General features: G+C 49.0%; 4 protein-coding genes across 4 annotated transcripts; 1 reads left to right on the forward strand and 3 right to left on the reverse strand.

Annotated features, from left to right (window-relative positions):
* Positions 1-169: 169 nt before the first annotated feature.
* FPRO_03141 (putative branched-chain-amino-acid transaminase) lies at positions 170-1,403 on the reverse strand (the record flags this gene model as incomplete). Its single annotated transcript, XM_031226679.1, has 2 exons — positions 170-1,179; positions 1,232-1,403. 2 exons carry the CDS (start codon positions 1,401-1,403, stop codon positions 170-172), a joined length of 1,182 nt encoding a protein of 393 aa, XP_031077192.1.
* Positions 1,404-2,200: 797 nt separating this feature from the next.
* FPRO_03140 (related to bovine rhodopsin kinase and to YGR052w) lies at positions 2,201-5,062 on the forward strand (the record flags this gene model as incomplete). The annotated part of the gene is made up of 3 exons (XM_031226680.1): positions 2,201-2,785; positions 2,851-3,688; positions 3,738-5,062. The coding sequence occupies 3 exons, from the start codon at positions 2,201-2,203 to the stop codon at positions 5,060-5,062; spliced, it is 2,748 nt and encodes a 915-aa protein (XP_031077193.1).
* A 934-nt stretch (positions 5,063-5,996) lies between these two features.
* FPRO_03139 (uncharacterized protein) lies at positions 5,997-7,566 on the reverse strand (the record flags this gene model as incomplete). Its single annotated transcript, XM_031226681.1, has 2 exons — positions 5,997-7,219; positions 7,326-7,566. 2 exons carry the CDS (start codon positions 7,564-7,566, stop codon positions 5,997-5,999), a joined length of 1,464 nt encoding a protein of 487 aa, XP_031077194.1.
* Positions 7,567-9,751: 2,185 nt separating this feature from the next.
* On the reverse strand, positions 9,752-13,902 carry FPRO_03138 (putative calcium P-type ATPase; the record flags this gene model as incomplete). Its single annotated transcript, XM_031226682.1, has 3 exons — positions 9,752-10,448; positions 10,498-13,776; positions 13,862-13,902. 3 exons carry the CDS (start codon positions 13,900-13,902, stop codon positions 9,752-9,754), a joined length of 4,017 nt encoding a protein of 1,338 aa, XP_031077195.1.
* Positions 13,903-15,088: the final 1,186 nt, after the last annotated feature.

A 15,088-nucleotide genomic window follows, 5' to 3' on the forward strand; every position in this document is an offset into this window, starting at 1 on the left:
TGGGACTGCGACACAACCTCTGACCTTTGCTAGTTTCGCTGATTGTGAGCCTTAACAAGCAATTGTGGCAAAGCAGATGATGTTCTCGTAAACCTAAGTGTCAGCGTAATTATTTTGATTCCGATCTATCTATTCCCAGCCGCTATATAACGCCATATACACAACCACTCTAAATAGTGTAGCTCCACTCATGCTCCTCATCACCATACTGAATGGCCTCGATCCATTCCTTCATCTTGAGGGCGATCTCGCCAGACTCTTCGAGCTCAGAAAGACCGCAGTCAACGAGCTTGCCCTTCCATGAGATGGATCGGACAGGGCTGACAATGGCTGCAGTTCCAGCGCCAAAGGCCTCGAGAAGACGACCCTCTTCAGCGGCCTCAGCAAGCTCCTTCATTGTGTACTTGCGCTCGCTGATCTTCCAGCCCTCAGGCTCAAGACGCTCCCGAGCGAGAGCGAGAACAGAGTCACGAGTAACACCCTCAAGGATAGTTCCGTCAAGGGGGGCTGTCACAAGCTCCTTCTGGCCAGTCTCCTTGTTCTTGAGAGCAACAAACATGTTCATAGTGCCGACCTCAGTAACGTACTCCTCCTCGCCAAACAGCCAGAGGTTCTGCTGGAAGCCACGGCTGGCGGCCTGGAGCTGGGGAACGATGCAGGGCGCATAATTGGCGCCTAGCTTCTTGTCACCAACACCACCGGGCCAGGCACGAACAGCGTAGTCAGTGGCCTCGAGCGAGACGGCCTTGAAACCGGTAGGATAGTAAGGACCAACGGGTGAGGCAATGACGTAGAGAAGAGCAGATCCGGGAGGTCCGACACCGAGTGTTTTCTGGGTTCCGATCATGGTGGGACGGAGGTAGAGGGAGTATCCCCGCTTATCAGGGATGAAGCGGGAGTCGAGCTGAGCGAGCTTGGAGATGAGCTCGGTGAGGGCCTGGGGCTCAAAGGTAGGGAGCGCAATACGGGCGGCAGACTTGTTGAGTCGCGCCATGTTCTTATCAGGTCGGAAGAGTCGCACTTTGCCGTCCTTGTCCTTGTACGCCTTCATACCCTCGAAACACTCAAAGGCATAGTGGAAGACACATGTCGCAGGGTCGAGTGAGAGGTTCTGGTAGGGTGTGATCTTGGGCTCCAACCATCCTTCGTCTTGATTCCATTCGATCGCAAGCATGTGGTCTGGCAAAGTTTTAGCTTTTGTGCAGGGCGCATCTGGTGGGGGTTCGTTTACCTGTGAATACCCTTCCAAAGACGAGGTCCTCGGGCTTGCTGAGACCCTTTGGCTTCCCCGTCTTCTCAATGCTGAGTTTTGAAGCATCCAAGCCTAGGGGCTTGATGGTAGAGGCAGCCTCAGCCTTGATGCTAAACCGTTGCGAATGGCATAGCGGTCTCAAGCTCGACATGCGAGCGCTCCGTAAAGCGGAGCGGACAAGCAACGGTCTCATCATTGATGCGTTTGTGAAGTCAATTGACAATGGAAAGTTGAATTGGCGAAATTATATATTCAACACAAACTGAAGAACAAAAAGGTAAAGGTTTAAAGATGGGGAGCAATAACGTTCGGTGTCGAGACTAGGTGGGATATTAACTTAAGTACTAGGGGCAATTCTCTATGGTCGGAGTTGTATCGGAGGTCGATAATAGAAAGATTGTAAATTGACCGACTCAATAGGCTCGCTGCAAAGTGAGCCCGAGGTACTTTACAGGGACAGCCGCCTCCAGGCGTTCACAGCCGCATTGGGCCGTAGATGAGTCGCCTGGAAAAGTCACTTAAAGTTCCGTAAACGCAGCTGTCGACGCCCTATCAAGTTAGTGATACAGGGGTTCAATTGGGGGGACTGATCTGACATTCAGCAGCTGGGGCTGCCCAGGCTACCTAGCCAGTGGAGGCGTTATCAGCTTATCGCGGGGCAGCTAGGCTTGGCTCCCTGATGGTAAGGATACGTGGGTTATTTGTCAACGCGAGGCTACCCCTACACATGGAGAATGCGCATCGCGACCAACGTCATTTCCATTCCCAATCCTATTGCGGCCTAAGCTAAGCGATCCTCGACCCTTGTATTATTCATCATCAGCAAAGAACCTCGCATTGTGAGCCTCCAACAACAACAGCGGCGGCTAAGCGCAGCACTTGCGACTTGCGACTTGCGACCCCTTTTAAGTTCGACCTAACGTTTGCGATCCATGGAGAGCTGTCACCATGTTCTCCTCGGCCTTTAAGTCCATCTCTGCCACCAACATCACAGGCAACTACTCCATCTCTTCAGCACCGACTTCGACGGCTGGCCCCTGGAAGATATACGATGCAAAGAAGAAGTCTACCGGCAAACCATACAGTGTCTTTGTCTTTGACCGGAAGTCATTAGACACCCATGGCAGCTCGCTGGGCCGTTCTGGTGCGGCCTCGTTCAAGAAAACGGTCGAGGAAGTTGTCGAACGATTGAAGAAGGAAGCGTCGAGTCTTGCGAAGCTCAGGCATCCAAACATCCTCGAGCTGGTGGAGCCAGTGGAGGAGACAAGAGGCGGAGGTTTACAGTTCGTGACAGAGTCTGTTACAGCTTCATTGTCCAGTTTACTGCAGGAGAAAGACGAACAAGAACGAGCTGGAGGCCCCGGTGGAAGATCGAGCCGATACGTGACAGAGGATGCAGACGGGACAAAGAGACGAAGAGAGCTCGAGATCGATGAGTTGGAGATCCAAAAGGGCTTGCTCCAAGTCAGCAAGGCTCTCGAATTCTTACATGAAAATGCCGGTATCGTCCATGGCAACCTTACCCCGGACGCAGTTCTCATCAACGCAAAGGCATGCGCTCTAAATTCAATCATAGAAACTCGACTAACATGTCACAGTCCGATTGGAAGATCAGTGGACTAGCATTTGCTAGCCCCCCTGAGGGGTCTGACAAGCCAACATCTATACAAGGCATTAACTTGTATGAAGTCCTCAATATGGATCCTCGACTACCAAAGGCAGTGCAACTCAACCTCGACTATTCTTCGCCCGACTTTGTAGTCGATAACAACCTCAACTCTTCTGCAGACATGTTCTCCCTGGGACTTATGTCAGTCGCCCTATACAACTCACCCCACAGGTCTCCTCTGGAATGCCACGGCAGTTTGTCTACATATAAGCGACTATTTTCTTCATCTTCTAGCGTTCCATCTGCCAGTAATAACTATCTTTCATCACGGCCTCTCCCTAGAGAACTTTCGCATGATGTCCTGCCTCGACTCATCACAAGACGGCCTGCTCAGCGAATGACGGCACGTGAGTTTCAACAGAGCGAGTATTTCGATAACATTCTTGTGTCGACTATCCGGTTTCTTGATTCATTCCCCGCCAAGACTGCAAACGAAAAGGCTTCTTTCATGCGAGGTCTTAACAAGGTGCTACCCTCGTTTCCCAAATCTGTGATGGAGAAGAAGATTCTCCCGGCATTGATAGAGGAGCTCAAAGATCGAGATCTTCTCTCACTCATTCTGCAAAACGTCTTTAAGATCCTCGATCTCTTACCGTCTGCCAAGAGGGCGTTCAGTGAGAAGGTCCGTCCAGCATTGAGAGAAATCTTTGTAGTCAACGCCAAGCAGACACAAGAGAAAGATCCAGCCAGGGACGCTGGTCTTATGGTTGTTCTTGAACATATCTCATCCATTTCCAGCAACTGCTCTGGGAAGGAATTTAAAGACGGTAAGTTTGATCAAGCAGAGCTAATTTTACATGGTGCTAATTTCCTCAGACATGCTCCCGGTCATAATGGCAGCAATTGAGTGCCCAACACACTCAATTGTTGATGCTGCTCTCCGCAGTCTGCCTGTCGTACTGCCGGTGCTCGATTTTAGCACAATAAAAAATGAACTGTTCCCAGTCATTGCCGCAGTTTTTAGTAAGACGAACAGTCTTGCCATCAAAGTCCGCGGACTGCGAGCCTTTGTAATACTTTGTGGCGGAACAAACGATAACGGCGAAGACGACGGGCTCAATGGCCTGGAAAACAAGAAGACGTCATCTTCAAGTGCCTTGGACAAATACACTATGCAGGAAAAGATTGTCCCACTCATCAGAGTGATCAAAACGAAGGAACCTGCCGTTATGATGGCAGCCCTAAACGTACTACGGGTCGTGGGCTCAGTAGCTGATGCTGAATTTGTTGCAATGGAAATCCTGCCCATTCTCTGGAGCATGAGTTTAGGTCCACTGCTCAACTTGAAGCAGTTCCAGGGTTTCATGGAGCTTATAAAGAGTTTGTCTCGAAGAGTTGAGGACGAGCAGACAAGAAAACTCCAAGAACTTGGCGGCCCTTCCAACGGCGCTGCTGCTCCAAGCGAAGATTTTATGGCCTTTGGTGGTGTTACCGGTACAACTTTTGATCAGAACAATGGAGCTACAAAAGACGATTTCGAGAATCTCGTCAAGGGACGCATGGGTAGTCCTAGGTCGAGCACAGCAACCCCCAGTTGGGATGACCCAGCCAAGTCAAAATCGAGTACGCCTGCGCCTACATTCTCATGGTCGACACCTCCTCCACCTGCGAATAACCCTGCACTCAAACCTCCAGCTCAGAATGCTCCGTCTTTCAGAACCGTAACACCGGATCTCGGCCGCTTCGAGGCTCTCACACCGTCATCTACTCAGTTCAGCCAACCACTACAACCCACACCGAGCCAACCCTTCCAACCTCCAGCTCAACTTCAGCAACAACCGATGGCTCCACAGCAGCCTTTGACTGCTTCGACATCCGGGTCATCTATCAACTGGTCTGCAGCTGCCAAGGCTATACCAAGCCCATGGGGAAACTCCTCTGGACTCGGTACTAGTGCGTCTACCGGCACCATGGGCTCCTCGATGGCAAACATGTCTCTCAACTCAACATCACGGCAACCGTCATTTACACTTCCGCCGCCACCAGGCAACACATCTACTACGCCCTCATCATTCACAATGACCCCACCACCAACAACAAACTGGAGTGGTATGAGTTCGATGAGCAACACAACACAGCACACAACGCAGAACAATACGGGGCAAAAGTCAGGATTGGATAAATATGAGAGTCTCATTTAGGCTTGATATCTATGACAGTATTATAAGACAGCATTTAGTAAACGGCTGGATATAGATTTGGCTTTGCAGTACAACCACGGATAATTGACTAGTGTGGCATGGGCATAGCTACAGCCACATGGTCACTCGGTGACTGGCAAGACTACTATTGGGATAGAAACAGCACATACTATTACTATAGGCGAGTTTTTATGATGATACTCAAAAGTGGTTAAAAATGCATCTATTTGACTAGAATTCTATGCCGTGAAGAAATGTTACGAGCCTGCCTGGACTCGCAATCCTTGATGTCATCTCTTGTTGTGAAAATGTTCAGCTTCGGAACATGTGTGATAATCAGTTGCCTGGTGTGAACTATCGCACCCCATCGCATGGATGTATCACCAACGGAATCAATGTTACAAAACGGACCTTTTGAGTTCAAGGCACAGATACACCATCGGACTAGTCGTTTGGTCGTAAATCTTCAATTTCTGTAATACGATGTATATACATGCGCTCTAGTACATAGTCCCAATGTCCTGTCTCTCGCTCAATTCAACATCTCCACCAAACGCTTTTCCTCGCCCCAAGTTTTGGGGGGTGTCAGTAAATTAGTCCTGCTCCAAGATGTTGAAGCCCACGAGTTTGTCTTTTGTACGTAAATGTCGCTAGGAAAGAGATCGAGACAGGCGCGGGGATGAGAAACGCATATCTCAGTAAAGAGGAAATTTGTTTCAAAAAACAGTCAAACTCTGATATATAAGAAAAGAACAGACAGTCAGTTCTGTAGGCACCCTTACTCCGTCCATATCCATCCATTTTTTGTCGGCATTGTATCCGATCCTCCAGACGCCATGCCATCCGCTTGCAGCACAGAAAGTAAAATCTTATATAAAAACGCACAAATACAGTGTCTTCGTGTCTTCCTTCGAAATTATTCGATCAGTTGCTCTCACTTCTTGGCCTTCTGCTCCTCAAAAACGTGGCGACTCTTAAAGCCAGGCTCAGTACGGACTTCGACCTTTTGATTCTTGGGAACCATCTCATGCACCATTGGCCAGCCCAGACGGCGACATAGTTCAGAGACAACAACGTCGCAATCTCCTAGGAGATCAATGTCAAAATTGATGTGATTAACGGCCTGGCGAGATACGTAAATCTGAGGAATATTGGCGGGGAGCCATGACACGATCTCAGATACAGGCGTAACCTTGAGAGAAGTGCCGATAACGATGACGAGATCTACCTTGTCACGATCGTGCTCGGTGAGTCGTCGAGAGAACTCATCAGGAAGAGCCTCGCCGAAGAACGTGATATCGGGCTTCATGACACCAGCACTGGGGATGTCATACTCAGACTCGTCGGAACTATCGGCACTCCACCGTCTTCGCTTCTTCTCCGTGCCCGCAGACCGCTTACGCTTGGGCGCACCGCCAGTGGTGCGCAGAGTCTGGACGCAACGCGGGCATCGAGGAATCTTGTCAGCCTTGATCTCGGGGAAGATGGCCTCGCCTGGGCATTTGTAACCGCACTGAACACATGTGGCGGTTCCGAAGGAGCCGTGGCATTGGATGAGCTTATCCTTGGGAACACCGGCTTTGACTTCAAGGTTGTCGATATTCTGAGAGTAGTTGGTCAAGAGCTTGCCCTTCTCGTGGAGCATGGCAATGAACTTGTGAGTGGGTGTATATCGGTCCGTGCTCGGCAAAATGTCTTTGGCCACCGAGTAGAAAATGGTGGGATCCTGTCGGAAGACACTAATGTCGAAAACCTCTTGGGGATCGCTAAGACCAAGGTGCTCCAACTTGGAGTACAGACCAGTTCCTTTAGAACGGAAGTCAGGAATGCCAAGCGATGTAGAGATACCAGCACCAGTGATGAGAATGATGTTGTTGCTCTTAGTGATCAGGTCAACAGCATCGTCAACCGTGTTGTGACGCAGAAGCTTGGCGCGTTTGGACAGTTCACGCGTAATAGCGAGCGACAGTAAACTGAAATAGGCATCATCAGGCTGACCCTCCAGGAAGGGAGGAGGACGGATGCCAAAGGCGCTGAGGAGCTTTCTGGCGGTATAGTGACCGGCATCAACAGTGCGTTGACAAAAGACGGTTGGACCATATTCTCGGAGCTCCCGACGAAGTCTGCTAGCTTCTTCAGGTGTGCACACTTTGGGGTCTTTTTTTTTTGGAGAATATGGTTAGCAATCTTGGAGTAGAGTGCATAGACTGGAGCGATCTCAAGATAGAATAGGATAGGATAGGGCATGACTAGATAAGCTCACCATCAACGGCCACGGTATTATCAGCGTTCAACTCATCAAAAGCATCTTCAAACAAAGAGTCTGTCTCCCACGATTCTCTGACATCGGCCACTCTCTCCTCAAGTTCAGCGAGTGCAACGTTGGCCTCTGCAATTTTGATCTCGTCTTCTGTTGGGTTGTCGCCCAACTTTTCGAGAGCATTTGGTTGAGCCTTTCGCTTGGAGAGAGCAACAGTTCTCCCGTTGCCTTTTTTTGTGTTCATGGTGGAGAGGATGAGATTCTGTACAAGGAAAGAGACGAGAAACGAAGTGAAGTGAGGAGAAGGGGGTAGATATTAGGGTTTGCGAATAGTTGATAGTGGTGAAATATCAGAGGCTGGTTTGACGACGTCCTATGGAAAAGTGTTGTAAATGCAAATGTTTAAGGGAAAGGAAGAAAGCGGGTCAGAAAGACGAGGGTGGCATCTATTATTAACCCCAGATCGAGAACCGAACCATGCAGATGGTCTGCTCTGCTTTGGTTGGCTTGGCTTGGCTTGACTTGGCTTCTGGATACTACCAAAAGTAAGGTAAGGAACCTAAGGTTGTGAAAGAAAAAGGGCAAAACAATGAATACCTCGCCTAGCTGCCGTGGTAGACTAGATGAGAAATTGTGTGCAGAATTCGGTCAAAAGCAAGCTTGACTGAGAATGGGAATTTTATGGCTGAGTTGTCGAGGGGTTGGGTGATTGTGAAGAGAGAATCGTTTCAGCTTGAGTGAGAGCGATAGTGAAGAAGCTGATCTGCCGAAAGTGGGTTTCGTTTCGTTTGGTTGTGCGAGTTTCGTGCAATGGGAGGAAAGGAGGAGGAGGAGGATGAGTGACCATGTATGAGGATGAGTTGTTGCAGTTGAACAAGGTAACTAAAAGTGAGAGGAAAGGCAAGATAGATAGGTAAGCAAAGAAGGTGACAGAATCTTTCTTTAGCAAGTCTCTCTGCCTGATTCTTAGTAGAAAGATATCCAGGCACACGATATCGTGATCAATCGATATCGGTAATATCGCCTTTGCTTTCTCACTTTATTTTATTTATTGCCTTTTTTCGTTTATTATCCTAATAAAGCAAGCTTGGTCGAGGAACAAGAAACCTCCAAAGCAGAATATGATCTTTGGAGAGAACGCGATTTAAAAGGGGGAAAACAGAGTTACATTTAGATAGATAAAGAAGAAGAAGAAGAAGAAGAACAAAAGTTAAGGAAAAGAGGAAAAGAATCTCAGATACGGTGGTTGGAATGTAATGATGCCGGAAGCACTGGAGTGCAGGGGTACATGATTAATTACAGAGGGGAGAAGTGATACATCGACTACTAACCTATAGGTACCTTACCCAAAGGTACTCGAAACACCGTGTAATACAATAGGCATTGATTGACAAGCAACTCGAGAAACACCCTGAGCAACTGACGTTCTATGAGGAACCTCTCTCTACCTTATTAAGTATCTCTCATCTATTCTAAAATCATATTATACACTTTACCCCCCCCCTTGTCTTGTCTTGTCTTCTCTTTTCTCTTCTTTTTTTCTCTTCTCTTCTGTCCCTGCAATCTCCTCATCTCATACACATGTCGCATCATGTGGCAGACACCTAGTATCTGGGCCAAAGAACCACCGCTAGGTATCATCCAAGTTCACCCCTTCGCACTTTGGCTTTTCCTATAAATCCCTTGACCTTTTAACTATCGTTCCTCTCCTGCCTTGGACCGCCTGCCAGCTGCCGATATTGCAATGCGGCCATATATGCCTTATTCTAGAGTGATAACTTACTTTTTGCTACGGAAATGGGTTTATATAAAGATATTTCTATCCTATCGTGGATCTTATGTCAGACTACTCTATTCAAATCAAATGATCTCCTCTCTTTTCTCGTATACGTATCGCAACTGTCTAGTTAGCTGTCCATCTTGCATGACATGGCATGCCAGGTTGCCACTTTTCTCGCTGATTGGTCGGCTACAATATTGCCTATCAACCACCCCACTAACTGAACCTTCAACTTGACTAGGCCCTTCTGTTTTGTTGATGCCTCGGCATCCTTGATACAATCCCATTATATCTTTGTCTTCCGAGTACCTACTCATAATACATATTACAATCCTGTCAGCTTCGAGTAAGGTAATTCTTCTTGTTAATTAGTCTTGAATCCATGACCACCTACTGAATCATCCACAATATTAGTTACCAAGTTAGGTAGATCTTGCCGTCTAGTATCCGTAAATCTTAGTTATATCATGATAGATACCTTGGCTTTCTTTCCAGTCGCTCGCTCAGTCCAGCAGTCATTTCATTTTTGCAAAGACCTTTTATTGTTGTTCAATCGCTCAAACTCTTCTCATGTTGATTCCTTGCTAACCAGTTCTATCGGTACCCAAAGCAATACTAGAATAAAAAATACCTCGCACGCATTCTGCAACTACCTTGGTGAGTCACTGTGATCTCCGTCATTGTCTGGCCGCATCTTTGGTTGCCAGCCAGCCGCTACACCTGCTGCCACGATGCCTGCCATCACCGTAGGAGCTCCCAGCGCAGAATTAGACCGTGACCTCGTCGATCTAGGCCCCCTGCCTGAATTGGGTGTCCCAATCGGCGACCCGTCAAATGGATTCTCCTGGATTGGCGTTTGCGGTGCATTGAGGGAGTTGGATCGAGAATGAGACGGACTTCTAGACCTGACCATCTCAACCGCCTCCTTGGGATGCTGGATTGCAAACTTGAGGTTGTTCAATCGCCCACCCTTCATGCGCCGTATGAAGTTGAGCTCGTCGCGGACATCCGCCAACGGCTCGGGGTACATGCTCATCTCTTCATCGGATACTGTAAGACCGGGTACCTTCTTAGCACGCTGCTTAAGGAACTCGGGAATCAAAGCCTCGAGGAAATGGTCAGGAATGAGGCGAATGATGACGCCGACTGGGATAGACAGAAAGCCAAGAACGATGGCCATGGCCCAGAGCTCGCCACTCTGCTTCTTCTTAGCAATCTGAAAGGCTTCGCCGCCAACGAAAATGATCAGGATCTGGCCACCACACATGATAGCACTGATGCCGATAAAGAACCAGTTCTTGGTAAGGCCTTCGAAAATGTTGAACTTGTTGTCCAGACGACGGTTACTGTACGCGTTAGGAAAATCCAATTTGAATTACAAGAGACGGCACTTACTTCCATTGGTTGAAAATCTGCATCCAGACAAAGGTATTGAAAACCAGTGTCTTGATTTCGTCTTTTTCCGGTTTCGGGCTTAGTGGCACAATTGGGCCATAGTAGTAGAGGACAAAGGTAATGACGAGTTGGTAAATAGACTGACCAAGGATCATCTTCCACATGGTGACAGATATAATACTGGATCCCTTGGGCTCGGGCTTTCGGTCCAGAACACTGTCGTGGGGAGGATCGGTAGCGAGGGCGAGGGCAGCAAGTGTGTCCATGATGAGGTTGACCCAGAGCAGTTGCACGGCGGTCAGCACAGATGACTCTTCGTTATTAGAGACAGCTGTAACGAATGTGAGGATGACGGCAGTGATGTTGACGGTGAGCTGGAATTGAAGGAATCGCTTGACTGCATCATTGACTGCACGACCCCATTTCAGAGCTTTGACAATGCTGGTGAAGTTGTCATCCATCAAAATAATGGCTGAAGCTTCCTTGGCGACCTCAGTACCAGAGATACCCATGGAGAAGCCGACATCGGCCATCTTGAGAGCAGGAGCGTCATTGGTACCGTCACCAGTAACAGCAACTGTCTCGTTCTTGTCCTTGAGTCTCTTCACAAGGATACGCTTGTCTTCAGGGGATGACCGTGCCAAAACATGCAGGCGGGGAATGATCTCCTCTTGCTCCAGCTTAGAAAGGTTGCGGAATTCAGGTCCCTCCATAACAATAGAGTTAGGCTGAATGATGCCGCACTCCTTTGCAATGGCCTCGGCGGTGATCTTGTTGTCACCGGTAACCATGCGAACAACAACACCAGCCTGCTGACAGAGCTTGACAGCTTCTGGGACACCTTCTCGAAGAGGATCTTGGATACCGACGACGCCAATAAAAGCCATGTCCGAGAAAAGATCATCAAAGACAACTTCGTTACCACCATCGACACGGCCAGCATTCTTGGGTGGCCATGAGGAGAAGTCTTTGTAGCAGATACCGATGGTTCGAAGCGACCTTTTCGCATAGCTCTCGATGAGCTGCTTGACAGTGCGGACATTATCATCGGACATAGGAGCAAGAGAGTCGTCATTGGCTGGGTCACCAAGTACTTGAGTACACTTGGAGAGAATAATTTCGGAGGCGCCCTTGATGTAGAGACGTGCGCTGCCGTTGGGACCCTGAGTAACAATACCCATGCACTTGCGGCCAGAGTCGAAAGGAATGAGCTGCAAAACCTTGGCGTTCTCACGCTCCTCGCTCACGGGACCCATGCCAAGATGAGACTTGGCGAGAATGAGTAGGGCAGTCTCAGTCTTGGAGCCAATGAAGGTCTTTTCTCCGTCTACCTCTCCTTCGAAGGCGGTGGAGTTGAGTGCAATAGACTTGAGGAGAAGGTCCTTCACAGGTTTGCTGAGCATCCTGGCAAACTCGGAAATACCAATATCACCACTAGTATCCACTGGGGTAGAGGCACCGCTGGCATCTCCTGAGGATGAGCCACCAAAACGGAGGCTTGTTCCAATGGTTCCCGACACAACCTGCATCTTGTTTTGGGTCAAAGTGCCAGTCTTGTCGGAGCAAATAGTAGAGGCATTTCCCATGACTTCACAGGCCTTGAGGTGTCGCACAAGGTTGGCATCCCGAAGCATTCGGGTTGTCGCAAAAGCCAAGGCCAGGGTAACAGCAAGAGGCAATCCTTCAGGAACAGCAACCACAATAATAGTAACGACAACAATAAAGATGTTGAGGAATTGCTGTCCCTTTTCAGCGGGTGTATCATCAGAAGCCGGTAGTCCGGCAAGGAACTTGATGAAGAGAGCAATGAAGAGCACGAGACCAGCGGCACTACCGAGCTTAGCGATGTAGGTAGCGATGACATTCAGCTTCGCCTGGAGGGGGGTCATCTCAGGATCCTCGTTCAATGACATGAGAGTTTTGCCGTATGAAGAGTAAACACCAACTGAGGTAGCCATATAAGTGCCAACACCTTCCATGATGCGAGCACCAGACTGGATGAAAGGATCCATCTTCTTGAGGTCATCATGGTTCTCAATGGCGTTGTAGACAACCTCAGAAGCCTGCTTTCGAATGATGTCTGATTCGCCTGTGGCCTGAGATTCGTCACATTTGACATTGAAGCCCTCGATCAGAACTCCGTCGACTGGTACCAAGTCACCGGGCTCAATGTGAATCACATCGCCGGCCAAGATGTCGAAGACAGAGAGTTCTATCGTCTTTCCTGATCGAATCACCTTGACTAGACGGTCCTGTTTCTTTTTGTTCAACTTCGTGAATTGGCGTTCCTTTTGGTAATCGTTCAAGGAGCCGACGATGACGACGATGGCGATGGCGACAATAATCGCAACGCCTTCAACCCACTCAACCTTGGGCTCGCCCGGCTCGTGCTTTTGGCCAAAGGTTTGATATAAGCCCACTGCGAGACTGACTACCGCAGCGATTGATAGCAGAATCAAAACCTTGTCGTTATAGGTAATCCACATAAGCTCCAAAAGGCTCTTGCCTTTCTTCTCCGGTAACCTGTTGTCCTTGAAAACACGTAATCGGTCGGCAAAGCCAGCGCCTGTTTGCGCTGCAGCATGATCTTCGCGGGGTATCTGCTTCTTAGATGTTGCATCCTCAAATGAGATCTTGCCTGTCAGGGTCTTCTCATCCATACTCAATCCAGCCTTTCGATCAGATCTTAAACCCTTCTCGATACCATCAATGCCACCCAACATGTAAAAAGCCGGAAGACTCTTGGGGTTGAACATTTTGTTCATCTGGCCAGGTGTAAAGGCAAAGGGGTTGTTTTCAACCTTGAAATCTTGCTCTGTGCCTGCATCTGGCTTCAAAGCGCTCTCATCGTTGATGATCTTCTTGTGGTTGTATTCGGAGCCTTTCAGCGTATCTGTCTGTGTCGAGTTGGAGGCCACGACAGTAGTATCGCCTTGGGAAGAAACGGATCGAGACATGTCGTCAGAGTCGACTGAGTTTTGTCGCGACCGGTGGTTCATAGGCACAGATAAGAATCCAACACCGCGTTCGCCTGATCTTGATGTTACTGGGCTCGAGACATTGTGGGGACTTGTTGGTCTGCTATCTCGATTCTCAAAGGCCAAGGATGTGTCCAATTCAGGTCTCGAAGGTCGTTGCGACATACCGCTGGTCGATACAGGGTCGGATATTGTTGTAGGGCTGACTGCATCGTCTTGCATGTTGGAAGGATTTGACTCTTGGGGGGGTTCGGTAGAAATATTAGGGTTAACAGCGGTGGTATCGATGGTGATGGTCGGCCTGAGATATTCATCAGCATGCATTCAACGGATGATAAGGTTTTGGATCACTGGAGGCCCCTTGAGCCTCTGCCTCAATCACATACGCGCGACGCCTCATGGGCGGATGGTCATCGTGATCGGCCATGTTGGGTCGGGCAGTGCCGCGATGAGCGACAGCCTAGAGTTGGAGGCCGGAGAATTGACAGCGAACCAGATTTGAGGCTATGCAGCGGCAAAAGTGTTGTCGGTAGTGAGGTAAGTTAGTATATTATGTTGAGCAAAGGGGACTGGAGCTTTCAAGGGAAGATGAGGGCGTGGAGCCAGGAGCGCATGGGGCGATGTTGTTTAAATGGAAGTAAAGGAAACTGGTATTAAGAAGAAGCCTCAAGGGCAGAAAGAAGTGGGATGGTTCAAGGTATCTGAAGAATAAGCCCCCGGGAACTCAATCATGGCCGACCTAAACTCGACTTATTGAACAAACAGCCAAAAGAGAAGGTTAAGTTGAAGATTGAATTGAGGAGAAATGCATTGAGTGGAGGGCAATGGATGAGGATGCATGGGCATCCAATGTTTTTTCGCCTCGACCGAGCTTGCTTCCATTCTCTCTGGTCCAGTCTTCAAAACGAGGCAGTGCAAAGCGTCGACTGTTGCTGATTGGTTAGCAGATATCACCACGGGTGTGTGTATAGAGAGCTACGTACCTGAAGGGTATTCCATTGAGATGGAGCTCCCGTCCGTCGGTCGGTGCAAGGACCGGGCAGGCGCAGAACCAACGGAAGACTGTCTACCTTGGGATAGAGCAGAGTAGAGTAGTATTAGCAACTCCTGGGATCTTAGGCGCTGAATGCTCCCAAAGACTTTGAATAATACGCGGAGACAGGTTCCTGCTATGCGCACAAGGCCGTACTTACTTGCACTGTGCCATATTCCCGATCAGTTTCAACCTTGAGGTACGCAACGACAAGCTCTCTTCCTTCAACTTTACTTCAACCATAGATCCTACGGCTTAACAAAAGATCGCCTTATCCATATCTGGCTCGATCATGCTTCATCTTTCTGTATAGCCAATTCCGTCGGCTCCATGGCCAGGGCGCATCTCCCGTGATGGACCTTTCCTCGGCGGCCTCGCACCCTTAACGCCTTTGGCGCTTGCAGAGGGAGGCTGTGTTGCACCTACTAGCTCCAACATAACTCAAACTCAGAGCTCAAAGTCACGGGTCCATGATGAGATGAATAAAGGGCGATTTGGTGACGTTTATTCAGCTTCGTTTGTCGCGCTCAACAGATTGTGAGGCAGCTCATCATCATCCCATGTCGCCACAGTGCAGCAC

Source organism: Fusarium proliferatum, assembly GCF_900067095.1.
Source record: "Fusarium proliferatum ET1 genome assembly, contig: FPRO_scaffold002, whole genome shotgun sequence".
In the NCBI taxonomy this organism is placed as follows: Eukaryota; Fungi; Ascomycota; class Sordariomycetes; order Hypocreales; family Nectriaceae; genus Fusarium; species Fusarium proliferatum.